This window comes from Panthera pardus, unplaced genomic scaffold, assembly GCF_024362965.1.
Source record: "Panthera pardus isolate Hobbes unplaced genomic scaffold, ASM2436296v1 HiC_scaffold_11, whole genome shotgun sequence".
Taxonomy (NCBI): Eukaryota; Metazoa; Chordata; class Mammalia; order Carnivora; family Felidae; genus Panthera; species Panthera pardus.
The window spans coordinates 78,417,934-78,443,715 of NW_026526666.1; the positions used below are offsets into that span (position 1 = coordinate 78,417,934).

The 25,782-nt window shown below is 53.8% G+C and overlaps 1 protein-coding gene and 1 long non-coding RNA gene across 2 annotated transcripts in view; one reads left to right on the forward strand and one right to left on the reverse strand.

The window, feature by feature from the left end:
- GRIK3 (glutamate ionotropic receptor kainate type subunit 3) overlaps nucleotides 1-25,782 on the forward strand; it is a 229,682-nt gene that overhangs the window by 194,393 nt on the left and 9,507 nt on the right. The window contains exons 11-14 of the mRNA XM_019430222.2: nucleotides 7,090-7,313; nucleotides 12,290-12,408; nucleotides 14,872-15,089; nucleotides 25,498-25,720. Of these exons, the coding sequence (XP_019285767.2) occupies nucleotides 7,090-7,313; nucleotides 12,290-12,408; nucleotides 14,872-15,089; nucleotides 25,498-25,720 (784 nt within the window). The remainder of the gene's footprint in view (nucleotides 1-7,089; nucleotides 7,314-12,289; nucleotides 12,409-14,871; nucleotides 15,090-25,497; nucleotides 25,721-25,782) is intronic.
- On the reverse strand, nucleotides 18,209-19,339 carry LOC109255478 (uncharacterized). Its single transcript, XR_002075253.2, has 2 exons — nucleotides 18,908-19,339; nucleotides 18,209-18,630 (listed from the first exon to the last, which is right to left on the reverse strand). It is a non-coding gene; the product is annotated as an uncharacterized LOC109255478 (long non-coding RNA).

The following is a 25,782-nucleotide window of genomic DNA, read 5'->3' on the forward strand; positions in this document are numbered from 1 at the left end:
CTGCAGATGAGTGAGGTGTTAAACGGTGACTCACAGATAAGAATTTAGTTGTGCCAAGGGCACCGGGGAGCCGCATGGGAGGCTATGGGAACGCATCACTGGGACCTAGCGGCGTGTGGAGGGAGAGGGGCTCACTGCCCCCAATTCCTCGGGCTTTGCAAGGCAAGGCCTGTCTGGGCTGATGCCACCTTCGGGGCCCTGTGAGGTGGGGGGAGAGGAACCAGTGGTTGGAGACGGAGCTCCAGCAGTGTCCGTCCTGGGGCGCCTGTGGCTCTGAAACGGGGAAGACCCGCCCTTCTTTCCTGAAGGAGACAGAGATAGCAGTTCTCCCAGGCCAGGGAGAGACATAGGCCGCGTTCCCCGTGGGCAGGCGGTGAGGCCGCCACAGGCTCAGGAAGCCTGCATGTGAATTACAGGTGTAGTGGTTGACCCATCCGTTGACACTCAAGAATCTACCAGCACCGTTTGCCCTCTATTCCGATTTTGGGTTGTTGAGGCTGTTCGTTGTCAGGCTCCTGTCCAGGGCTGTTCCAGGAGCACTGTTTTCTTCAGCTTGGAATTTGGGAGCCGCCAGCAGATGCTACGGACGTGCTTGCTGGGTGTCTCTCCTCTACATCCACAATCATTCGGCCCCACGACCTCTACCATCAGCGGGCTTTGAACCAGGCGCTGTGCTAGGCGTGGGGCGTAGTGTGGTGCGAGGACAGAGGCTCAAGCCCTGCTCCCATGAGCTTATATGGTCCAGGAGGGGAGAAATCACCCAGTCCCTCTAAAACCCAACTGTGCTCAGTGCTAGGAGCAAAAAAAAAAAAAAACCCACCTGATGCCATGAGAGGAGTCACCAGGGAGACCTGAGGTCATGTGAGGATTTTGTGGATGTGATATTGGAGTTGAGGTCTGAAGAAGTAGACTTCAGCAAGACAGAGAGCTTGTGGAGAAAGAAGTTCCAGGTAGAAAAACGCACAGGTGCAAAGGTCCTGGGGTGAGAGAGAGCATGCGTTGGCGGGGGGGGGGGGGGGGGGGGGGATCTGAAAGAAGCCAGTAGAAATCGAACGAGGGGACATGAGGTAAGGAAAGGCCGGAGAGGCAGGGAGGACCAGGTCCACGCTTTCCAACTCAGTAGCCACCAGCCACTGGGGTTAGTTAAATTTAAACTTAAGTTAATTAAAATCCATTTTTAAAATTATTTAATTCAAAATTAATTAAATACAAGTGTAGATTCTGTTCCTCAGTTACAGAAGCCACGTGGTGTGGCTAGTGGTTACCATATTGGACGATGTAAATATAGAACTTTCCCACTGTTGCAGAAGATTCTCTTGGACAGAAAGTTGTCTTAGGCCACGAAAGGCTTAAGGAACCCCTGATAAGAATTTTTTTTATCCTAAGGGCCAGAGGGGAGTCTTGACATACGTTAAGTAGGATTGGGAGTGGGGAAATTCTAGATGGAGAAACATCACTTTGAGAAAAGAATGGAAGGTGAATTCTATGGATACCACATACATAGGCGGGGAGCCAACAGGCCAAGCCCTGGGGGAAAGTCCTGCATGCGTAGCAGGAGCGAGACTGGTGTTCTTGGGTGGCTGTGGAAGCATCTGGAGGGAAGTGGAGGTGAATCTGCAGGTTCCTGCAGCCATAGGATTGAGAAGCCCCCACCAGCCGATGTGATGTGTATCCTGGGGAGACCCAGTGAAAGCCGCGTATGGTCAGGAGCCAGAGTCAAGTTCTTGTCTCTGGGAATGGAACCCACGTTCAGAACAGGGCAGGGTGGGCCCAGCCATAGCAGAATGCTCATCTGAATGGGGAGGTGGAAGGAGCTCCGTGCATCCTGCCCGGGATCTAAGTGGCAGGTGTAGGAGTGACCCAGGGCTGTCACAGCAAATGACCACAATAGAAATTTGTTCTGAGTTCTGGAAGCCAGAAATCGGAAGTCAAGGTGTTGGTGGAATTGTTCCCTTTTTGTTTTAGTTTTTAAAAAATGTTTATTATTTTTGAGAGGGAGAGAGAGAGAGAGACAGAGTGCGAGCAGGGGAGGGGCGGAGAGAGAAGGAGACACAGAATCTGAAGCAGGCTCCAGGCTCTGAGCTGTCAGCACAGAGCCTGATGCAGGGCTCAGACCCACGAACCACGAGATCATGACCTGAGTCAGAGTCGGACACTTAACCGACTGAGCCACCCAGGCGCCCCCGAATTGGTCCCTTTTGAGGGACAATGTGTCCCACGCCTCCCCACTGGCTTCCAGTGTGGCCGGCCATCCTTGGCATTCCTTGGCTGGAAGCTGTATCACCCCGGTCTCTGCCTGCATTGTCACGGGGCCTCCTCTGTGTGTCCCTGTGTGTCCTCTCCTCCTCTTATAAGGACACCAGGCATTGGATTTAGAGCTCACCCTAACCCGGTATTGACTTCACCTTAACTTGATTCCTTCTGCAAAGACCCTGTTTTCGGAGCTTCCAGGTCGGTGAATGGGTGGAGATATAGGAGGCACATGTTGAGAGAAAGGGAGGACATGGGAGCTTCGTGCCCCTTCCCACTTACCTTGCCCTGTGCCTCTCTTCCATTCAGCTGTTCCTGAGTTCTGTGTTTTTCTAATGGCTGGTGACCTAAGCGGATGAACCACTTTGCATTCCTGCCAACAGTCGGGGAGGGGGGGGAGGCGCGGGGGATTCACTTGCTTTACATCCTCATCAACACTTGTATCATCAATATTTTTTTTCTGGCTATTCTGATAGGTAAGCAGTGGTATTATGAGAGTTTTACACCACTTGGGGAGTGTTGCTGGGGACATCTGAACTACTGTGATGCGTCCGGATAAACACAGGCTCCTGCCAGGAGCCATTCCCTAATTAGCACCCCCAGTGCCACATGCTCGGGAATGGCTGTTAGGCACACTGATGAATTTGGGGGCACCCAGCAGGAGCCGGAAACAGATCTCTGGGGAAGTGAGAGTATGTCCTTTCTTTGCACAGCCCCAGACACTCTCCCAGCAATTTATCTGATGCCGTTTAATATCAGTGGCAGTAATAAAACACTATTTTAGTGGGGGGGCAGGCGGGCGGGGGGGAAGAGCCTATCTCCAAGTAAGGTCACACTGCCAGGTACTAGGGACGAGGACCTGAACGTATTTGGAGGGCGCGCGCAATTCAACCCCCTACGCGTGACTTGCATGGTAGTGTGGTAAAGCATTGGGGTTTGAGGTCATGGTGAACGGGGTCCAGGTACTGGCTCAGCCATTCACCTGCTTGGAAGGCAGCTATGCTCGCTACTGTACCGGAAACACCACCCGCCACTCAGACCAGTAGAGGTCGAAGCAATCTCCTAGCCTGAATGAGCCATAGTACCCTCATCTAGAATGTGGTAATAACATTTACCGCCACAGGAGGCTGCCGGGGGGGGGGGGGGGGTCATATAAGGCAGTAAAGTATATGTAGCATGCTTTGCAATGATTGGTGTATAGGAATCATCCATGAATGACCGTGGTCATTACTGTTTTAACTGGGCAGGTCACAGTCTGAGTAACAAGACATCCTGGGGGATCCCAACCAAGAGGCTGAGCACAGAGGTGGGGAATCTGATGGAGACCATACTTGGGAATTCGAGGAGGCAGGTGCCAACCGGAATACCAGACACGTGGAGCAAGCTGGGGCTCAGGGGGCAGATCCTTGCCTGGGGAGGACCCCTGGCTTAAGAGAAGGCTGATCAGCAATAAGTTGCCGGAGGTGGGACCACGGTCACAAGTCTGTTCCCGGAGCCGGGTTCCCCTGGTTTCACTTTCTGGTACGAGGCGAGTATCCAAGCAGCAGCCAAGAGGGCGGGATGCTAAGGGCCAGACTGTGGAGCTGTAGCTGGGTAAGTGGTTCTTGCCTTCAGTTCTGGTCGTTGGACACACGGTGGAGCAAATGGCGACAAGTGGCCGCGCACAAGTATGGCGTAGAGTAGGAGAGGCTGGAGCCAGGTGCGTCCTGACAGATTCTTGGTAAGGGAAAGCTGCTTATGGGGATGACGTAATGCCCAGGAAGGGTTGTCCGGCCCGTTTCAGAGGTATAGGAAAGGTATGGAAAGGTCCTCAGGCAGATGGGACCAACAGATCTCTCGTAAGACCAACGAGCGTCATGGACAAGTCAGGTTTGGTTTGGCCAAGGGCATGATTGCTGTGAATATGAGGGCAAGGGCCTTGGACTTTCTTGCAGCCTCAGTTTCCCTCCATGAGAAATAGAGGTTGGAATCGAGGTTTCTGAAGGTCTCTCATCCAGCTCCGACAGCCCACGATTTTACCAACCATCCTCAAAGAAAACTGGCACGAGTGGGAAGAGCCTGCCAAGATTGGGCCTTTCGTTCTGAGTAATGAGCTGAAACAGCAGAGGCTTGACATCTGTTCCCCTCTTTCAAGGGAAGCTGGACAAAATAATGCCTTTTAGCAGCGAAATCGTAACCAACGGTGAAATGTACTGTTTCTGGCCGCAACACCAGCTTTCCTGAAGCCCCAAGGGAGAACACACATCAAAACCCCCTTGAGGAAGGACAGGTTGACCAGCTGACTCTCTGCCGTAAGCACAGAATGCCGTGGACGCCCGCCTCCCAGCATGCGAGAGCCGGAGGACCGGAGGCTGGTGGGAAGATCCTGAAGGTTCCGTGATCCCCAGTCACTAGCCCTTTCATCCAACTTGCCATCAAAGCCAAAGGAAGACTGGCACCATCGACTTTGAGGTTCTTGCCAGGAACCCACTCCAAGCCTCAGAGGCCATTCCCAGAGGCCAGCTCCAAATGAGCAGTGACGATGATGTTGGAGTCAGAGCAGAGCCCCTCAAAGCAATGTGCTTTGAAGGGTTGGGGCCAGGGGAAGCCAAGTTCTAGAATCAGAAGCCCACTACACTCTTGTCATGCCAACATTATACAGGATCCTAGAACGAGCACCGAAAGGAACCTTCCAGCATGCCCCACCCTGGCCCCCACCCCTTTGAGTCCCAGCAGCATCCGCCAGCAGGGGTTCACTTGACAGGAAGCTCCGTAAGAGAGGGAGCTGGGACTCCAGCTCAGCCTTGCATCCCAGACCGGAGCGTAGTAGGTCTTGAGAAGACACATATTATTCACTCTGCACCTTCCCTGATAGTTCTCTCCTTTCGTTGCATTCCTTTGTACACACCCAGAACTGACAGGGCTCCAGGGAGCCACTCAGCATTTCATCTTCCTCTGCCTTCCAAGCTAGGCAAGTTCCGACTGACGCGTTCAGTCACTTACAAAAGGAAGGTCCCAGTATGAAACATCCTTTGTATTAGGCTCCTCCTCCCTGTCTGTCCCAGGTTCCAAGGTTCGCTGAACCCTTGGGCTCCAAATGTCAATAATCGGCTGAGGGGGCTGCCACTGAAAGGAAAATCATGGGGGTTGCAACGTCAGGGTTGTGTGTTCGTCATTGCCCTCCGCCCCCAGCCCGGAGCACCTGCAGAGTCTTTTACGAGCTGGGGTTCTACCCAGATTAGCCTTCCCTTCCTTGAATCTGATTTCAACTTGGTTGTTCGTTCCTGTTCTAGGATTGGTGAAGTCAGAGTTAGTGTTAACAGTTACCATTTAGGAAACAATTTGTATAATATCCATCTCCCCGACCAGATTGTAAGCCCAGAAACCATGTCTGTTTGGCTGAGCTCTGCATCCCTAGTCCTTGGCGGAGCTCATACAACGAATGAATGAGCGCATGAATGAATGAATGAATGAAGCTGGGCCACGCCAGTGGGTGGCTGCCTAGACACATTGCCTTGGAAAGAGATCTCAGAAGCAGCCACCCCGCCTTTGCAAAAAGGTCGTTAGTACTGGTCTTTAGGACCCGAGCTCCCTCTCTGTTCTGCCCACACCTGAGATAGGGAAGTGATAGCTTGATTTACATTCTGATATGTAAATAGCCACAGGAGCCCTCCCAGAGGAAAACACTATTAACTAACAAATATTCTAGAGGCTGAGATGGGGCTTGGGAATGGACAAACAAAGCAGTAAATCAGCTACAGTCCCAGCTGCACTTAGGAACTCACTGGTAAATAGGCAGATGAGACAGAAAGTCACATGGCCACACATTCTGCATTCAACCTCAGCAGGTTAGGACCTTACCGTGGGGCAGAGCAAGCTTCATGGGAGTTTAGAATTGGAGGCTATCAGGGAGGGCTTCTTGGAGGAGGTAGCCTGTGCAAAGAAAAATCGTAGGAGGTAAGAGACAGCAGGGAGAGGGCATTCTCAATAGGGCACAATGTGTGCAAATCGGGGAGGTGAAAAAGGGAATGTGGTCATCAGGAAGCAGTTACATGGGGTCTCACATAGCAGGAGACCAGTGGGGTGGGGGCTGGAAAGGTGGGAGAATGAGGGATTATAGATTTTTAATCAGGAAAAGCTCAGATCGAAGAGACAGACCTTTAATTATTACCCTCATTAAAATTGTGGTGAGCTAAAATTGGCCAACATAGGAACATTCCTAGCCTTCCCCACCCCCTTCCTTTCTTCCTCTGCTTTGCTCTCTTCCCTCCCCTCCCCTCTGGAAGAGGGCTCTGGACTTATCTCTCCTTCCAAAGAGGGTATTATTTTTGCCTAACTGGTCTTCGGGGGCTCTTAGGATGTACAGAATATCCAGAACAGAGCAAAGCAGTCAAGATGTGGAAAGGAGAGGAAAACAGATTCAAATAAGGTTGCTTGTGGATTCATGATGTTTGAAAGTCACAGAGAAAGAGCAGGAGCTATTTTTGAAGGTTTGTAGATTGCTGAACTATATTTATTTGACAAAACCCCATTTTGAGAATGAACCCCCATGGGTTACAGCTTTAATAGGGTTCCGTTCTCTGCGTGTCGATACCGCTGTCCTCTTCCTGGAGGCCAAGAGCTCTTGGAGAACGGGGGTCAAGTCTAATTCATCGTGGTCTCCCCAGCATGCTGGGCATGGCCTGGCGCAGGACAAAGGTTAGTAAAAGTTGAAACTAAAGAGTGGGCAAGTGACCCAAGGCTCAGACGACGGGCTCCATTCCGCTCCCTTACCCTCCCTCCTCCAGGAAGAGGTGTCTGTCCCCTGCTTGTCTGAGGCTTGGCTCTTACGTCTGTCTGTGCATATCTCTCTCATTGCAGAAGGCAGATCTGGCCGTGGCCCCCCTGACCATCACCCATGTCCGTGAGAAGGCCATCGACTTCTCCAAGCCCTTCATGACACTCGGTGTGAGCATCCTGTATCGAAAACCCAATGGCACCAACCCTAGTGTCTTCTCCTTCCTCAACCCGCTGTCCCCAGACATCTGGATGTACGTGCTGCTCGCCTACCTGGGTGTCAGCTGTGTCCTCTTTGTCATTGCCAGGTAAGGGTAATGCCTTGGCCAGAGCTCTGGCCCAAGGTTGGGATTTTAGGGAGCCAGACTGGTCCCTACATCCTCAGTCCTTCACACAGAAGGCCCACGTTTAAGGCCACTGCGCTGCCTGTCCCTGTGTCCTTTGCCGAGGCTCAGATCCCTTTACATCCTTCAAGCAACATTCCATAGCCCCCTGGGTATGACTCCCCCAGGCCTTACTCTAGTCTGTGTCCACAACTGGGAGGCAACTGTTGTATCCCAGGCCCTGGGAGCGGGTTAAGCCATCACCCAGAGCTGATCACCTGGGCCAGGCACCCAGTACGACAGACTCAGGTGCACTGGATGGTCCATGGTGGTTGGTGGGAGGAGGTCACTAGGGGGCAGGTTCAGCTTGGTGTTTACTGAGCACCTGGCGTTTGCCAAGCACCGTGCTCTGGAACTTAGAGCCATTGTCTTAAGTGATTCTCTCAGTCTGCCATGAAGGGGAGACGTCTGAGGCTCACAGAGGTCCCATGTTTGCCAAGGCCATCCTGGCAATAAGTGACACGTCGGGCATTTGAACTCTGGTCACCCGGTGCTTTATGTGTGACCCACATCTCTGACCACCTGGACGTTTGTCCTTTGCCCCTGCCCCAAGGTGGCAGCTCCCAGGCCCTGAGCCCTCTGCCCCCTCCTTCCAGGCTCCGGCCCCAGCCCCTGCCCTGGTTCCTTTTTCTCTAAATCCTAACGAGGTGCGAAGAGGGGCTTCTCTAGAGAGGCAATTTGAGATCCAAGGACTTGGTGTTTTGGCCTTTTTTTTTCTTCCCCCTCCGGAGTCTTCTTTGAAAGCCTTCCCCCCACCCCGCTCCCTTTCGCTCCCTCCTCCCGCACAGAGAGAGACCAAAGGGAAGGATGTGAGGGATGAAATCTGCCTGCCTCGGAAGCCCTGGGCTGCCAGCTGGCCGGTGCCGCCTGCCTGCTCTGCCCAGCCCGCCTGCCACGGAGAGGCCTTTATCACGCCTCTTTCTCTAATGGCCTAACAAGCCTTTGAAAGCAGGAGCCACTCTCCAGAGCTCTTACTATAATTTTAGCAGCGCCAGCCCACTCTCGGCTCCCCACCCCCTGCAAAACAGGGCCAGTTTCTCTGGCGTTCCTTCCGCCCATTCCGTGTGCGGCCAGTCCCCCTCCAGCCCCTGGCCTTTCAGCCTGCTTTTCGCCGCCTGCCTCCCGGCAAGGAAGAAAGGGGCCCCCTTGCCAAGGTTAGGCTGGGGAGACTTTCTGGAAGAGATGGGATTTCTGCAGCTGCTGGAATGACAGGACAGGAGAGGGGCAAGGGACCTGGTCACAGAGCCGCGAACAGGGTCATCGTACAGTTGGCACGTTAGGTAACACACATGTTACACCCTTCCCGTCTGATCCTTAGAAAGGTCTAGGGAAGTGGGTATAATTCTCCCCACTTTGCAGAAGTAGCAAACGAGGTTCAGAGCGGCTAAGTCGGTGCCTAAGGTCAGAAAACTTCTTCTTGCAGAGTTGGGTCCCAGAGCGAGGCCTGTCAGTTTGGAGTCGGGTGGCAAACACAGGTGCCCGTGGGGCTGGACAGGAAGCTAGAGGGAGGGAAGCAGGGAGGGGGAGAGACGGAAGCAGACTGGAGGACGCTCCCCTGGGGAGGACAGCCTCTCTGGGCTCCAGCAGACGGCACTGGGCAGGAATGCGGGGCCAGAAGGACAGAGTTCATGGTTTTTAGAGACACATGTAGATTTTTCAAGGGACAGCTCATGACTTCTATAGGTAGCCACTAACTTGATTTTTTTACAACACTGTCAGGGTCAAGCCCAGCACATCCATAGGCTAGAGGTGGCCCTCTGTCCCCCCTCCCATGTGGCCTGTGTCCTTTAGACCGCTCCACGTTGGCTGCTGGAAAGCTGGACACAGCTGCCCCAGAGGTGGGGTCCGTGAAGTGGGCAGGTCCCCAGGCCCACTTCAGGGCTGCTCTGCTGAGTCGCACGACCATCCGTCTTGTAAAGTGGCCTGGCCTGTGTCTGTCGGGCACCAGGAGTCGAGGCATTAACTAAGGCCTTTTTCCACCACCACAATGTTCTGCTTTATGCCTGGAGAGGTAGAAGGACAGGAAAGGAGGGAGTGTGCATTCTCACAGAGGACAGGACTGCCGGCACTCGTCAGCAGAGGGGTGGTTAAAAGCACCTATGAAGTCATTACAGGGAGTTAGGCAGATCCAGAAGAACTGATCTGGAAAGAGGCTGGTAACTTATTCAGTGGAAAATCCAAATTTTAGGGAGTACTATGGTATGATTTTTTGTGTGTTTAAAAAGTATCACAGGTACCGTGTATGTGGGCACACAGGACTGGTGGGGTCTCGTCAGAAATCATCTTTATCTCTCACCCCCCACCTCCCAGTGTGTTCAGAGGTGAGGCTGTCCTTGCCCTCGGTGAAAGTTCTTTCGGGGCCTGCCACTTTTTGGCCCACTCCCAGGTCTCAGAAATCCTAGGTCTCTCTCCAACCACAAACACTGTTTCAATTCGGAAACTAGAAGGTTGAGGGGCACCTGGGTGGCTCCGTTGGTTAAGTGTCCGACTCTTGGTTTCGACTCAGGTCGTGATCTCACGGTTGGTTGGTTCGAGCCCTGGGTCGGGCTCCGTGCTGATGGTGCGGAGCCTGCTTGGGGTTTTCTCTCTCTCTCTCTCCCTCTCTCTCTGCCCTTCTCACTCTCTCTCCCTCAAAAATAAATAAATACAAACTTAAAAAAAAAATCAGAAAGTTGAGTCCAGTATAGTCCTCGGCATTTCTAGACATTTCTACCTTTGTTCACAAATCAGACTCCTCCCCTCGCCTGCACCTGGGCCCGCCTGGGCAGTGCCTCCTCGGTCGGCCTGCTCCCCCGCTCAGCACCCAGCCCTGCAACAGCCCAGGCCCTGTGGCTTCTCCCTGTTACGGTCCTGTTGCCCGTCTCGGATAGGACCCAAGGTGGAGCCGGGCCCATCTGGTCCAGGGAAGCCCTGTTGGCCCAGGGTCCTTACACCTGGCTGTGTCTGGGCACGCAGGCCAATGCCATGCAGCAGGGACTTGCCCTCCTGCGTGCATCCACGAGGCACACCTCAGCCACACACACATGGACCCAGGCGGCGGTCCACCTCGTTACAGAGCCGCTTGCCGGGCTCCCCCCGGCAGTCCCGTGGGAACCCCTCTCCCCAGACTTCACGGGGAGATCCGGGGACCGCTGAATGCGCGGCTCTCCAGAGGTCTCTTCCCCAGAACCTTCCCACAGCAGCCTCTGCCTCCACTCTCCTCGGGCTTCAGTCTCTTCCTTCTGGATTTCTAGAGCCCCTAGCCAGTTTGTGGCCACTGCCTTTGAATATCCCCGTCTTGGTTGGAAGCCTCTCTTTAACATTTCACACGTGTAGGATCTTCCCACCTTGTGAGGACAAAATTCTTCTCACGTGAGCTTTGGCAATCAATGCATAATTCATTAAAGCTTTTAAAGAGGGGGCTGGAAAAGTCACAACAGCATGCTTAAAGCGTATCGTACATTAAAAAACAAAACAAAATTCCCCTGGACACGTCTCTCCTTCTGGGTCTCTCGTCTCAGCATCCTACCCCACGCCAGCCACGCCAGCCTCTTGGGGACCATCTCCACGGGCTCTCAGTCTCCCCCCGCCCAGGACTCTAGCCTCCTCCGGCTTTACACTTCCTCAACTGCAACCCTTTTGCAATAAACAAAGATCCCTCCGTAATCAGGACTTCTCTTCCTTAGAAGGCAGTGGGGGGCTTTAAGTAACAATTTTTTTTCTTGTCATACAGGTATTTGTAGATTCAGAGCGAAAAAATCTGAACACTTATGTAACACATTGTTCTCTCCGGGGGTGGGAACCCTCCAGTACTTTTCACTTTTTCACTGTATTCTTCTAGACCGTTTGAATATTTTATGAAGAGCATGTTTTGCTTCTTTTTTTTTTTTTCCATTTTAAGTACATAAGTAATTGAAAAGCCGATTCTTGGGGCGCCTGGGTGGCTCAGTCGGTTCCGCGTCCGACTTCGGCTCAGGTCATGATCTCACGGTTCGTGGGTTCGAGCCCCACGTCGGGCTCTGTGCTGACAGCTCAGAGCCTGGAGCCTGTTTCAGATTCTGTGTCTGTCTCCCTCTCTGCCCCTCTCCCACTCACCTCTCTCTCTCTCTCTCTCTCAAAAATAAATATTAAAAAATTAAAAATAAATAAATAAGCATTAAAATATTAAAAAAAAAGAAAAGCCAATTCTTATTTTTAAAAATTAATATAATCCATATAAAGCAACAGGCTTCCCTGAAATTCCTGCCACCATTCTGACCCCCTCCCCAGAGGGCAACACTGATATTTTTAGACAGGAATCTTTCCAGACTCTTCCAATGGGTTTGTATACACATGTATGTGAAGAGGTGTAGGGCTGTGTCTTTAGGAATCTATTTATATAAATGTGATCATATTGTTCGTATTTTTATCATCTATTTTTTTTTTTAACCCAACAGCATGTGTGGAAGGACTCTCCCTGTCGGGACATCTAGACATCTCTCATTCTCTCCCATCAGCTGTGTGACATTGCAGAGTATGGTTCTGACACAGTTTACTTAATCATTTTTCTGTTGAAGGACATTTAGGCTGTTTCCAGTTTTTGCTATTGCAAACAATGCTTTGATAAACACCCTCTTTATGCTCGTGTATGGGAGTTTTTTCTAGGCTGGATAATGAGTCACAGAATTGCTAGGTTGAAGGGCATGTGCACTTTTAATTTTTAAGAGATACTGCTGAATTACTTTTACAGCCAGAAAAGGGCATTAACAATAAAGAACGAGAAGCAAAATGGCCCTGAGTTCCCATTCCCTGCCTCCCCAGCAGAACACTAAGTCAATCGGAGTTAAAGGGGCAGCGGGGCCACGTTTGCTAAGCAAGCAGCCCCTTCCCCCGCTGCCGGCTCCCCACAGCTCCGCCCCAGCGCTCCCCTCTCCCTGCTGCAGGTTCAGCCCTTACGAGTGGTACGATGCACATCCCTGCAACCCTGGCTCCGAGGTGGTGGAAAACAACTTCACTCTGCTCAACAGCTTCTGGTTCGGCATGGGGTCCTTGATGCAGCAAGGTATGTGGCCTCTCCCCAGGGGCCTCCTCTCCAGGAGGGGGTACCTCCTCTCCTGAGTCCGCAGAGCCTGCCCACCTTCCAGGGCAGCCTCAGACCTGCTAAGCTGCCAGCAGGTTGGAGACACCTGGATAGTCAGGTGTGTACCCTTGTCTCGGGTCCCTGGCTGAACTGGCTCAGGGTCTGAGGCGAAAGCAGATAAGCCAGCCCACCCGTGGCGTGCAGGGTTCATCCCTAGCCTCTCCCGCTCTGGCTGCAGTGGACATAACAGCATCCTGCTTCTGGGGGCCAGCCCCACCGGTGGCCTCGCCACCTTAGACTCTGGCTGAGCAAAGCTGAGCTGAGAATGGGCCAGACTGGAGGCAGGGAGGCAGGGCGGGAGGTCACTGCAGGAATGAAAGCATGAGACCTGAACTGGAGTCGTGGCTGTGGGGGTGGAGCACAAAGATGGACCAAGAGAACTTCAGGATGTCGCAGGGACAGGACTTGGTGACCACCCAGCCCTGGGGAGCCTGGGAACCGGAAGGGTCCTGGCTGAGGTGGGGACATTAGCCTGAGCGCGTCAGGGACGGTATGCACGGAAGGATACCGTTTTCTTCCGTGTTCTCGAGTAGGGGGGGCTGGTGTACCGCACCTGTCGCCAGCCTGGTGGCCTCCCCTTTGGCCAGATCAGCAGCTGCTCAGACGTCTCACAAAGCAGAGTACCTGCACGGGCTGCAAGGAGCGTGGTGCAGACACGCCACGGGCTGAAGCCCGTGTGCAAGGAGAGGAGCCCCCAGGCAGGAAACACTCCCGGGGAGGACCCCACCACCGCCCCCCTGCGAGCCAGCCTTGCTGGCCAGGAGCCACGTGCTCCTTGCTTCTGCCTGTCAAGTCACACATCTAAAGCCTCTTAATTCAGGGAATGAGGTGTTGGGGGGAGTGTGGAACCAAAGTCTCTGCCTATGTTAGGGTCCCACTGCGGGGCAGTGGGTGACAAGGGGGCAAGGAAAGGAAGGAGATCCCAGGGGCAAGAATTCTCTGTTCCTCGCTCACCTGTGTGTGCTCGCGAGGCCCACTACAAATCCTGGTCCTCAGTAGACCTCGATCAGCGAATGCGAAATGAATGGTATTATCCCAGCGTGTCCTGAGTGACCGCTACGTGCCAAGCCCTGTGCTGGGCACTAGAACGGAGGAAGAGGAGAGAGAAATCTGCCCCCGACTCGAATGATCTCCCAGCCACGACAGAGGCCAGCTCAGGGGCCCCGGTAGGGGTCCAGCAGGGCCTGGCGGAGTCCACGAAGGAAACAAGGAAAACAATTCATTCTCCCTCTTGGGGGGGCAGCCCTCGCCATAGCTGGGAGCTATCTGATGAGGCTGGGTGTGGCCGGGTGGGGAAGGGAGCCTCAGAGCTCCCAGTGGTCTCCAGAGCTGGGAAGCGACAGGCGCCTTTTGACGGAAGTGTCTCTTTCAGTCCTCACTATTAATGAGTACCCTGAAGCCTCACCTTGCTTCTTTGTCCATCGTTATCTTTTCTCGGTGACAGTTGGGAAAGACCTGGAAAGCCCCTCAATGCAGTAATAGCTTCTCTCCAGCTGCTATTCAAAGCATGGGCCCCTGATGTATTCCCCACGAGGTTTTGATTAGGAGGGAGAAAAATAGTTATGTATTTGAAAAACTCTCCTTTGAGTGATTTCTTTGAGGAAAAAAAAAAAAATCATCCATATCAAAGCAGACACTTTTCAGATTGCAGGTCCAAACATTCTGGGAAGTTCAGGAGTCACTTGCTATTTAAATCTCTTGAAAGCCGCCTCGTTAATTACTTCAGTTAGAAGGTTTCATCTAAATTGTGCTCCGCACCCAAGGTCAGGGAGGAAGAGTGATCTATTTCGGCAAAAAAGCTTCAAAAAATGTTGATTTTCTCCTCCTGAGAAGCACCACCCGGCAATCCTGTGTTTGTGTACCGCTTGTATTTCCAACACATTCTCCTCCAGTTCTGTCGCACTATTTGTGCGAGGCTGGGACAGAGGAAGGACGATTCTCCGTGCTTTGCAGTGTTCCAGAGGGGGAAAGCGTCTGGCATAATCACACAGAGTTAGGAGCATGATTCACTCAGGAACCCAGGGCTTTCTACTCGGAACCTGGGACCCCAGGGGGCTGACAAGCCTGTGAAATGGTGTGCATGTGCGTGTTGTTCTAGAACAATGGTTCTTAAATTTTAGCCCGCCCCAGGATCCCCTAGAGGGCTCACCAGACCCAGACTGTGGCGCCCCACCCCTCAATGACTGATTCAGTAGGTCCTGGGAAGGGGCCTGGGGCTGTGCCCGTCTAACCAGCTCCTGGGTGACGCTGAGGCTGCTGGTCTAGAGACCACAGTGAGCACTCAGCTGCTCAGCTCTTACTGGATTATCAGTGGAGTCTGGGCCCCAGAGGACTTGAGCAGCCCTAGACATTGTCAGGGACCGCCTGCCCTCTCCATTCTCCCAGGGTCGGAACTGATGCCCAAAGCCCTGTCCACACGCATCATCGGCGGCATCTGGTGGTTCTTCACGCTCATCATCATCTCCTCCTATACGGCCAACCTGGCCGCCTTTCTGACCGTGGAGCGCATGGAATCTCCCATCGACTCTGCTGATGACCTGGCCAAGCAAACCAAAATTGAGTATGGGGCTGTCAAAGACGGGGCCACCATGACCTTCTTCAAGGTGAGACCCTCCCCCTCCCTTGCACCACCACAAGCTGACCCTCCCATGCCCTTCACTGTCCTTCCCTAACTGCACAGAATCCATGGGCCAGGAGCCCCGGGGGGCTCAGGCCCGGCCTGTTTGAGACCGGTTGGTTTCAGGGACCTTTGATGACGTGGCCACCTGAGCTGGTCCCGGCACAGAGAGTACACGTTGTCACCCCTGGGACAGGCAGGGTAAATGTGCTGTTCTCTTAAATCGTCACAGGTGGGAGGATGAGACTGGAAAAGGGGAAGGAGAAGCGTGGCCGGGACACCCAAACGGGGGCCGGGGCAGTGGGCTCCCTGCGCCTGGCTTAGGGTCTTCATGACCTCCATCTTCCAAGGGGCTGCCCTGCACTTGGAGGTGAGCTCTCCACCACGGAGAGCGCGGCCGGGGGCACGTCCTCCAAGGAAGGGAGGAGGTTAAAACTTGAACAGGCGTCTATAAACATTTCTTAGCGTGTTACACTCTTGGAATGCCGGTGTCCAGATGCAGCCCCTGCCACCTGCTACGGTCACTGTCCTGAGGGGCATCCAGCCATGGCCTCCCTGCTCCTCCTGTAGGGTATTGGCTCGGTTCCCCCAGGGTTTCCACCTTCTACCAGAGTAGCTATGGTGGAGGAGACTGACTGACCCTGAGAACCAGTAAAGGTTCTTCTGGAAATTAAAGTAAAAACAACAACAGCGGCCACCGCCGAGAGCTCACAGTGGGCCAGACTAGCGGCTTGGCTTCACTGAATCATCAGAACAAGGCCTGTGAGGTGGGAACCACAACTGTTTCCACTTTGCCCGTGTGGAAACTGAGGCTCAGAGTGATTAAGCAGGGCGTTCAAGAACTCAGAGCTGAAGGACCCAGGTCTGCCTTCCTCCAAAGCCCACGTTCCAGGCCGTTTGTTCTTAGACTGGAATATGCATCCAAATCACCTGGAAGGCTTGGGGAAAACCCAGATTCCTGGACCCCACCCTCGGAGTTTCTGGTTTTGTAGGTCTAGGGCAGGGCCACGAATGTGCATGTGTAAGGCATTCCCAGGTGCCACTGGTGGTGGTCCAGGGACCACACTTGGAGAACCACTACTCTAAGGGTTTCTCAGAAATGGTTAGGATTCGGGAACTCGGGGACTGTAGGTCTAGGCATCCATCCATTTAATTAGTCACTTGCTCTCAATCAGTCTGGAACCCTGGGCCCTGGTTCCCCATCCCCCCAGCTCTTGGGTCCTTCCACGCTAAGCCTCTGAGGGATGAGTTGAGCTTCCAGAGGGGCCTGAGGGAGGAGAAAGGAAGGAAGGAGAGGGCGGGGAGGGAAAGCCTCTACCTCCTGGAACCCCACCAGCACTGGCCCCTACCCTGGTCTCCCCTGTGTCCCTCCTTGAGGGACAGCAGATGTTTAGTGAAGAGGAAAGAGAGGAAAAGGGCTCCCCTTGTGAACATCACTGCTGCCACCAAGAAGTGGCAAATGTGGCCTTCCTGAGAGGTCACTATCGTGCATCTGGTGCGAGGAACATATAAAAGTGTCATCGCAGGCATGCTGGGGGCTCTCTGGGACCCCATGTAGGTGTTCATGAGTGTGGGCAGTATGTGAGCATGTGTGTGCCTGCGTGTGTGTATCACAGTATATGGTACACATAAACATGCATTTAGGCATGTATGGGTGCACACAGGTGCCCGTGTACAAAGTCTGCCTGTGCAGGTCTATGTGCATCTTGGTGCTCAGACATAAGCGTTTGCATATATCTGTGGGCGTACAGGCGAGCATATGCGTGTGTGTATGTCTGTGGTCTGGGCATGTGGATGTGTACACAGGTGTATATGCCAGAATGTCTACGTGTGTGTGCATGGAGATTATGTGTGTGCGTGTCTGCTTACATGTCCCCGTGGGTGTGTCTAGACAAATGTGAGCATGGGGGGGGGGGGTGGACCTCTGTGTCAGCCCACGCATGTATGTGTGTCATAGCTTGCATGTGTGCATGATGGCCCCTGCACGTGTGTGTGTCTGTGTGCGTGTGTCAGCAAGTGTATGTCATGGTCCGTGCATGTGTGTGCGCCTCATAGCCACTGCATGTGTGTGTCTGCATGTGCGTGTGATGGTTCACGCATACGTGTGTGTGTGTATACGCGCGCTGGTGTGAGTGTGCCTGCTCGTGCCTGTCCCCAGGCTGTGGCCCAGCCCTTTGACTGTGCCAAAGCATCTCTCATGCATTACACATGAGCCCATCTCTAAGCAGGGCTCCCGATCAAAGGGAAGCGGCATAAATAAGGCCGGTGCAGGCTCATTGCCGCTGATTGGATGCCCTTGCCTCCCTCCACGCTAAGATGCTCAGATTGGCTTCCAAGAGCCTAGTTCCAGCTCCCCGCCGAGCCTCTGTCCTCAGCATCAAGCAGCACCCCCGGCAGCCTGCTCCGCCCTCACGCACCTTCCCTGCAAACAGTGCAGCAAGGAGGGCGGGGGAGGGACACAGATGCTGTCACCCAGCTGGGATGCTGGGGCACGAGGGCCCATGCTCACAAGGGCCGCCGGCCAGAAACAGCAACTGCGCATCTCCTGCGGGACCAACTCCACTTTCCTGCTCTCCTGATCACCAATTAATTCCTTTGGATGTCTGGCTACGTTGCCTCCTGCTTTTTTTTTTAATGTTTATTTTTGAGAGAGAGAGAGACAGAGTGCAAGACAGGGAGGTGCAGGAAGAGAGGGAGACCCAGAATCCAAAGCAGGCTCCAGGCTCCGAGGCGTCAGCCCAGAGCCCGACGCGGGGTTCGAACCCACAAACCGCGAGATCATAACCGAGCCGAAGTCGGACGCTCAACCGACTGAACCACCCTGGCGCCCCTACATTGCCTCCTGCTTTAATCCAAGCGCAGCTCTTCCTGCCCAGGCTCCCTTTTCTCTGGCAACAGCAGTGGGAATGCTTTCCAGGCTGAGAGGAGCTTGAACATGGGGACCCTTACCCTGCCTCGGATGATGAGGTAGAAGCCAACACCCACCCAGAAGTTTCCCGGACAAGCTTGCTTCCTCCCCTCTCCCCTGCCCGTGAGTGAATATGGCGCTAGGGTCGGATGGGGATCAGCTTCAGGAGTAGACACAGGGAGCCTAGGAGACATTGGCAAGGTCGACGATAATAGTAACATTTATCAAGCACTCACTGGGTGCCGGGCAACATTCCATGCACTTGGCCTGTATCCGTGTGTGTTTTCCTCACAGCTCTGGAAGGTAGAGACCATTGTGATCATCTCCCATTCTGCCCCTGAGGAAAGCAGGCTCAAAAGTGGCCTGAGTTCACACGGACTTGCCTAAGATCAACAGCTAATGAAATGCAGAGCGGGGATTTGAACCCCGTGGTCTGGCGCCAGGGGCCGTGCTCTCTGTCGCTGTGTGCATGCGGCTTCTCTAAGGAGTCAGCCACGGTCTGGGATTCGGTTGGGGAAGAGCAGAGCCGCAGCCAGTGCGCCTACGTATCCCCAGTCCACACGGTCCCACTGCATCCCGCGTAGTTGTTCAAGCGATACACGTTGAGCGGATGCCGTCGCTGAATTAGAGTTTGGAAAAAAAAAGAGGCAGAAGCCAAGTCGAGCAGGTGCAGGAGACGTGTTAAGGGCAGGAACTGAGCAGGTGGCTCCCTGAACATCCTGGGGTGCAGGGCAGGGGAAGTTCGTGTGCTCCTACAGAGCGCCCTCCCCCCGCCCCGACTGAGAGGAGAGCTCCAGGGAGAGAACCCACTCCTGTCCAAAGGCAGCAGCGGGAAGCAGGAAGCCAGGCTGGGGGGGGGGGGGAGGGGAGGGGGTGCGCCAGAGCCCCGCGCCCACCCTGCAGCCTGGGAGACGGGGCGGCTCGAGGCGCCCCGGCATTCCAAAGGAAATTGCATTTGAAGAGTTGTCGGGGAGCAGCAGACATCACAAACAGTGTCTCCTGTGCTGTCCTCCCTCCGTCTGGGAAGATAAAAATTAATTAGGAGATGAAAAAAGGAAGTCTTTGAAAGCACTGTTTGGCTGTAAAAATATGTAGGCAAAATGTAAAGAAGAACATTGGGGAAGCGTGTTCTTTGGGCAGCTCTGAAAGGAGAAGCTGTACAGCCTCTCTGAGGATTTAACCCCCTTTGGTGCTGGCGCAAGGCAGGCACATCGCAGAGGGAGGGACTGCGTGTGAGAGACAGCCGCTCAGGGCAGAGACCAGAGCTGGGGGCCAAGAATTCCAGGCTCCCTGGGGCTCTGGCACCGTCAGCCCCTCCCTCTTGTATAGGCCTGCCCTGCTGTAGCAAGGGAGGCTGGAGAGTTCCTGGAGAGGCCTCTGTCCAGCCCCCCACCTTCCAGCCGCTCAGCCGACTCTTCCCTGAGCTGGAAGCCTCACCCTATCTCAGCCTCCAGTTTCTCCTGACCCATCTGCCGGCCTGTCCAGGGTCAGAGTCTTAACTTCAAGCAGAAGGAGGGTCGGAGGGCCAAAACGCAAGGACCGGGCGAGGTTCGGTGCCGTGCAGCCTGGCTCTGTCCAGTCACATCCGTCTTAAAGTCAGACCACCCAGGACTTGTTGTCTCTGCTGGGGGACCTTGGGTAAGTCACTACTTCTCTGAGCCTCATTTTGTTCACCTGTACGACGTGGGTACTGATTGCCACCAGACGGCACTCAGCGACAGGACTCAACGAGCTACCGCACGTACAGTGGTTAGCCCAGTGCTGGACGCAGAAGCACCCAAGTCAGATGCTCCTCTGGTTGGCTGACCCAGAAGACTGGGAAGCAGACCAGACCCTTTTCTCCTTTTGCCCCGTAGTCCCCAAAGGATTTGGAGAGGGACCAGCCAGCGGACACCTGGTGAATCTCCCTTCCCCTGGGTCTGTGGGCTTTGTGAAGGACCTTGGTGCCTCTCACGGGATGGTCATATGCCTCCGCACAGAGCTAAGAACTCAGAAGGAGCCCCGAGATCCTCAGAATAGGAGAGATCCCGAGAGGGCAGGCAGAGGGGCAGGGACAGGTGCAGGGCTGGGCCAGTGATGAGGGGAAGTGACTGAAAACTACTGTTCCTGAGGACCTCTCTGTGCCTTCATTTTCTCATCTATGGAATGGGTATGATAACAGTACCCATCTCGCAGAGTTACTGAGATGATTAAGTGGGATAATTCACGTAAACAGCTTAAAACCGTAGCTGACACGGAACATACATGCCCTAAGTGTTAACTGTGTTTATTGTTTGTTGTTGAAACTGGAGATACGCAGGCCTCTTCGGCCCACAGATGCAATTTTGGGGGCCATACATCGCTTGCATTTTCTTATGTTAGTTGCCAGCATTTTAAAATTGAGAGCTTTTTACATTTAAAAAATTCACATTTCCAGCTTCTTGAAAATGTGAAAGATTTGGCATCACTGAGCTGCTCTCTCGCTGAGCACCAGTTGTGGGAGCCAAAAGGCAAGTATCAATCTCTCCAGTGTTATCAATTCCACTCAGCATTTCCTACTTATTTTACAGCGTCCTCCCTGGCCCCCGTCAGCACCGGGCTTTCCTACCCTGCGCTTTGCGTCATTTATTTTCTGTAGAAACTCTGCATTATAGCAATTATTATCCCCGATTTCCAGATGAGAGAACTTAGCCTTAAAGAGCAATAATGATGTCATCCATTTGTCCAGCACTTCCTGGGGACCCAGCCCTGTGCTAAGCCAGCCCCCATTTGACAGAGGTGGAAGATGAGGCTCAGAGGTGTGACGTCACTTGCCTGTGGTCCCAGAAGGAGCTGGCATTTGAACCAAGGTTGGCATGACACCAGAGTCCATGCAACAGAGCTGACCCCTCCTGCCACCTCTATCCCCAGCCTGCAGCCCCCGCCTTCCCAGGCAAGCCTCAGGGGTCATGTGCGGACAGCAGGGTGACCGCTAGACTGGAGGGTCCGTGAGTCTGTCCTGGTGAGGTGACATGTAATGGCGGGCAGAAGCAGCAGACTCCGGGAAGCCGCCTGGTCCCTAAGGAAATAATCCAGGAGACATGATTAACTGCCAAAGCCTCCACACCCAGGGATAAGCAAGCCAATTAATTTGAGGAAAGGTCTCCTCTCCAACATGGAAAATACCCAAGGTCTCGCATGGAATCACATCGCTTCTGCCTCTCTGCACCTGTTCCCTGGGATTCAGCTCCCTTTGAAATTTATATATATATATATATATATATATATATATATACATTTTTCTTGTACAGAAATGTTAAATTCTCAAGATTAAGTATCTTCAGTTGGGGAAAATCAATTTACTTCTTTGAGGAGGCTGGAATTGAAAGTCGTGAGCCTGAAACTTACTTTCTTGCCAATTTTACTGATAAAAAAAGCCTCTCCGTCCTGGCATGTCGCCCTGTATTGGCTGCTCCAAACGATTCCATTAATTGATTTGGGTGACTGGCCCTGAAGCAATGCTTATTAAGGTTCCCACTGGAGCTGGGACAGGCAGGATGACGTGGGAGCCATAGGTGTGCGGGTCTCCGTTCCCTGGGGTGGTGATCATAGCTCCGACCTGAGACTCCAGGAGGGGCCCTGGCTATATCCCTCCCTGCCTCAGATGGGCCTGCTAGAAGGGAGATTTTCAGAGTTGTGCCTTGGAATCACAGAATCCCTGAAAGACAGAAGGAAGGAATTTAAGGGGAGCCAGAGACCATGAGTGGATATGGCTGAGCATCTGAAAATGGGAGCCCCAAAATACAGAAGCACAGCCAGTGGCCATTCTAGGGAGGCAGATTTCAGAACCACCTGTTTAAAGTTTGGAGGTGAGAATTTGTTGACACTGGAACTGGGAGAGCTGAACCTCTTGAAATCAGCATCACAGCCGTCTTCACGCCTTTTTGTCACCTCTCCTCTCAAGAGGTCCTAGCTTCCTGGTGTTCTTACCAGCTCCCTCCCTGTAATCCTTCAGCTTTGAGGCTGAAGGCCTTCAGCCTCAACACCCCCCCCACACACACACACACACAACCCCCGAAAGAAATTTCTGTCTCCATTTATGGTGGAGTGTTACTGGAAAGAACATATGTTTTGATGGCAGAAGCCTGCTTCTGCTCGACTTGCTGTGGAAAGAAGGAATAAGGTGTTGGGGGAGGATGCGGGGAGGAGTTTGCAGAATGAGGATGAGTTCTCATCTCTTTCTGAGACAGAAGGAGTGGGGCAGGGCTTCCTGAGTGGTTCGTTGTCAAGTTACTTTTGCCAGCACTTGGGATTTACTGATGGATGCCTGGTTTCATGGGAGAGTGGTGGGTAAGATGGGTGAGGTGGAGAAGTGGATGCATGGTTGAGTGATGGATAGATGGATAAAAGAACGGATGGATGGGTGGGTGGATGGGTGGATGGATGGAAGGATGGATGGATGGATGAATGGATGAATGGATGGATGGATGAATGGATGGATGGATGGTTGGATGGATGGTTGGTTGGATGGAAGGAAGGATGGATGGATGGATGGATGGATGGATGGATGGATGGAAGGATGGATGGATGGATGGAAGGATGGTTGGATGGATGGATGGGTGGTTGAATGGATGGATGGATGGATGGTTGGATGGTTGGTTGGATGGAAGGAAGGATGGATGGATGGATGGATGGATGGATGGATGGAAGGATGGATGGATGGATGGATGGAAGGATGGTTGGATGGATGGATGGATGGATGGTTGGTTGGATGGAAGGATGGAAGGATGGATGGATGGATGGATGGATGAATAGATGGATTCATGCATTAAGAGGTATAAGGGGAGCCCTGACGGTCTCGTCAACACCTGCTTCCCACCTCTGATGGAAGGAGAATTTGGAAGCAGGAGAGACTGAGATGGAAAAGAAGCTGAGGTTCCAGAGCCACTGATGGGATAATAGTACTTAGTTATAATGACCATCAGGACAGAGTATCTGAGCAGCATGTATACTTGGCACTAGGGGTGATTGGACTTGGATGACCTGGTTAGAGGAATCATCGAAACTGATTATCTGAAAAAAACAACGATCTGAGGAACAGCAGTAGCTTGTGTGCGTATGTGGGTGAGAGAGTGTATTTGTTACCTTTTCCTGGACAGCTGATTACCTGAAACCGAGTGTCCTAAAACAATGGCATTACGATCTCACCGACTATGGGTCGGGAAGCAGCACAGCTTAGCTGGGTCCTCTGCGCGGGGACTGTGACAGGCTGTGGTCGAGGTGTTGCCTAAGGCCACAGTCGTCCCAAAGCTGCGCTTCCAAGCTCGTTCACATGGTTGTTGTCAGCAGTCAGTTCCTCCCGCGCTGTTGCACTGAAGGCTTCAGCTCTGTGTTCACTGCTGGCTGGAGGCTGCCCTCTGTTCCTGGCCACGTGGGCCTCTCCGCAGGGCGACTCGCATGGCGGCCAGCTGCCATCAGAGCAGCCAGCGAGAGTGCGAGCAAGAGGGCCAGTCTCCTGGAGCCTAATCTTAGGAGTGACATCCCATCACTCATGGTGGGGGCAGGGGGAGTTCAAAGCAAATCAGTAGTCCAGTCCGCACTCAAGGGGAGGGGATTACGCAAGGGCATGAGTACCAGGGACGGGGATCTCTGGAGCTAGATAGAAGCTTCCTAGCACAGTGAACCTGGGCAGAGTGAGAAAGGCCCTGTGGGATAAAAGGAGCCAGAGAAGGAGAGTCTGGATGCCAGAAATTATCTAGAAGATAAGCAATGTCTGAGGACTCAGAAAGTCTCGAAAAAGGAATGCTTTTAAGGGCAAGAATGGCTAGTCGGGAGAGGGCATGGGTGGGGGGTTGGCGCAGGAGGAGCTGAGGGGGGAGAGTAGCTGGCGAGATGGAGTAGCTGGAGAGCACGGGGTTTGGAGACAAGGGTTGAGGAGGTCAGAGTAGCTGATGGTGGAGTAGCTGCAAGCAGGAATAGGGAGTCGGATGGCTGGGTTGCTGGGAGCAGCCAGCTTGCCACTCGAATGGAACCCATCAAGGGCCTCAGCTTTGAGGCAGGTATATTTGCAGGTGGGATGGTGGCTGCTTCTCTGGGAAGGTGCCCTCAGGCCCGGAGGAGTGGGGTCTTGCCTGCTGCTTTGGGGCACCCCGCTCCCCTAGGCATGCTTGGGCCTCCAGGAGCCAGTTTTGGAGGGGACAGCCCTTACCAGAGCCAGAAGGCCCCGCAGAATAGTAGATACAACTTTCCTCCCAGCCCCTGCCCCCACCGCCCTGACTCCTGACAAACATAGCTTCTTTCCCATCCCCTCCCCATCCCCCCGGCCCTGCACCAGCCTGTTCAAGCACACCCCTGCTGTCACGCACACCGGAGCTGGGCCGGGTGCCAGTGAGACAGGCTGACATCACAGACAGGCACAGCTAGACTTGGAAGCAGCCGGGCACAGTGGGGCCCACAGAGCCACCTGCTCCCCTGGGGACCCTGGAGGCAGGGCCATTCCCCCCGCTGGGAGCAGCTAGCCGGCTGGCTGTAACTTCCTGAGAAAACTCAGGAATGCTGTGCAGCCTGATCTGCCCATTCTTCTTGGCAGCAGGGGACATTCAACCTCAGCCCCCTCTCCCTGCCCCCCACACCTTCTCTAAGTCTCCCCAGCCAGCCGGGGCAAGCACAGCTGCCCACCCACCAGGCCTGATCTTAGCCATGCTAGCTGTGTTCGCACAGCAGCGTCCAGCCCGGGATGCTCTGGGGACAATCACAGGAGATAAAGGGCCTGCAGACCACCTGCTTTGACTGCCCCCACTTCTCGCCCCCCCCCCTCAATGAAGCACAACAGACAAACCCTCGTCTTCCCCTGGAACACGGCACACAGGGGAGCCCTCTTTGGCTGCAGTGGAAGGGTGGGAGGGAGGCCAGAACCCACCAAGCTTTGCCCTCACTGGCATCCACTTCTCCCTGTCTACCCTCACAGAGGTTTCTATGAGGCAGTGAAGCTCAGTGGTTAGGAGCATGGACTTTAGAGCCAGATAGCCTGGGTTCGAAGCCTAAATTTGCTACTAACCTTGAGCAAGTTACTTGGCCATGCTTCCGTTTCTGTAGAACGGAGCCAAGGGTAGTACCCGCCTCCTCAGATCGTCGTGGAGAATCAGCGAGTTAACGCAGATAAAGCTCTTAGAACAAGGCCTGCACATGTAAACCTTTAATACATGTCAGAGAAAGGAAACTCACTTAAAAAACAGTCATTCTGAAAACCACTGCGCCACGGCAAAGAGCCAGGCGTTTCTAGGTGGGGGGGTGGGGGGGGTGGGGGGGGGCTGAGTCTGAATCCCGGCTTCATCACTCCCCAACTGTGTGTGTCGGGACCTCCTCTCCCAGGGCCTCAGTATCCACGTCTGAGCAAAGGGTCGCATTCCTTCCTCTGAGGGCCGTAGACAGGGTTCAGCGGCTACAGAGCTGTTAAGTACAGCGTGTGGTACTTGGCCCCTGGTGTGCTCGGTGACTGTGTGCATCCCCCCCTCCCCTCGTGGCCCAGAAATCCAAGATCTCCACCTTTGAGAAGATGTGGGCCTTCATGAGCAGCAAGCCCTCGGCGTTGGTGAAGAACAACGAGGAAGGCATCCAGAGGACCCTGACGGCCGACTATGCGCTGCTCATGGAGTCCACGACCATCGAGTACGTCACCCAGAGGAACTGCAACCTTACCCAGATCGGGGGCCTCATCGATTCCAAGGGCTACGGCATTGGCACACCCATGGGTGAGCGAGGGGCTGCAGGCGGGAGTGGGGCTTGGGGGACAGAGGATGGGCAGGGCCCCCAC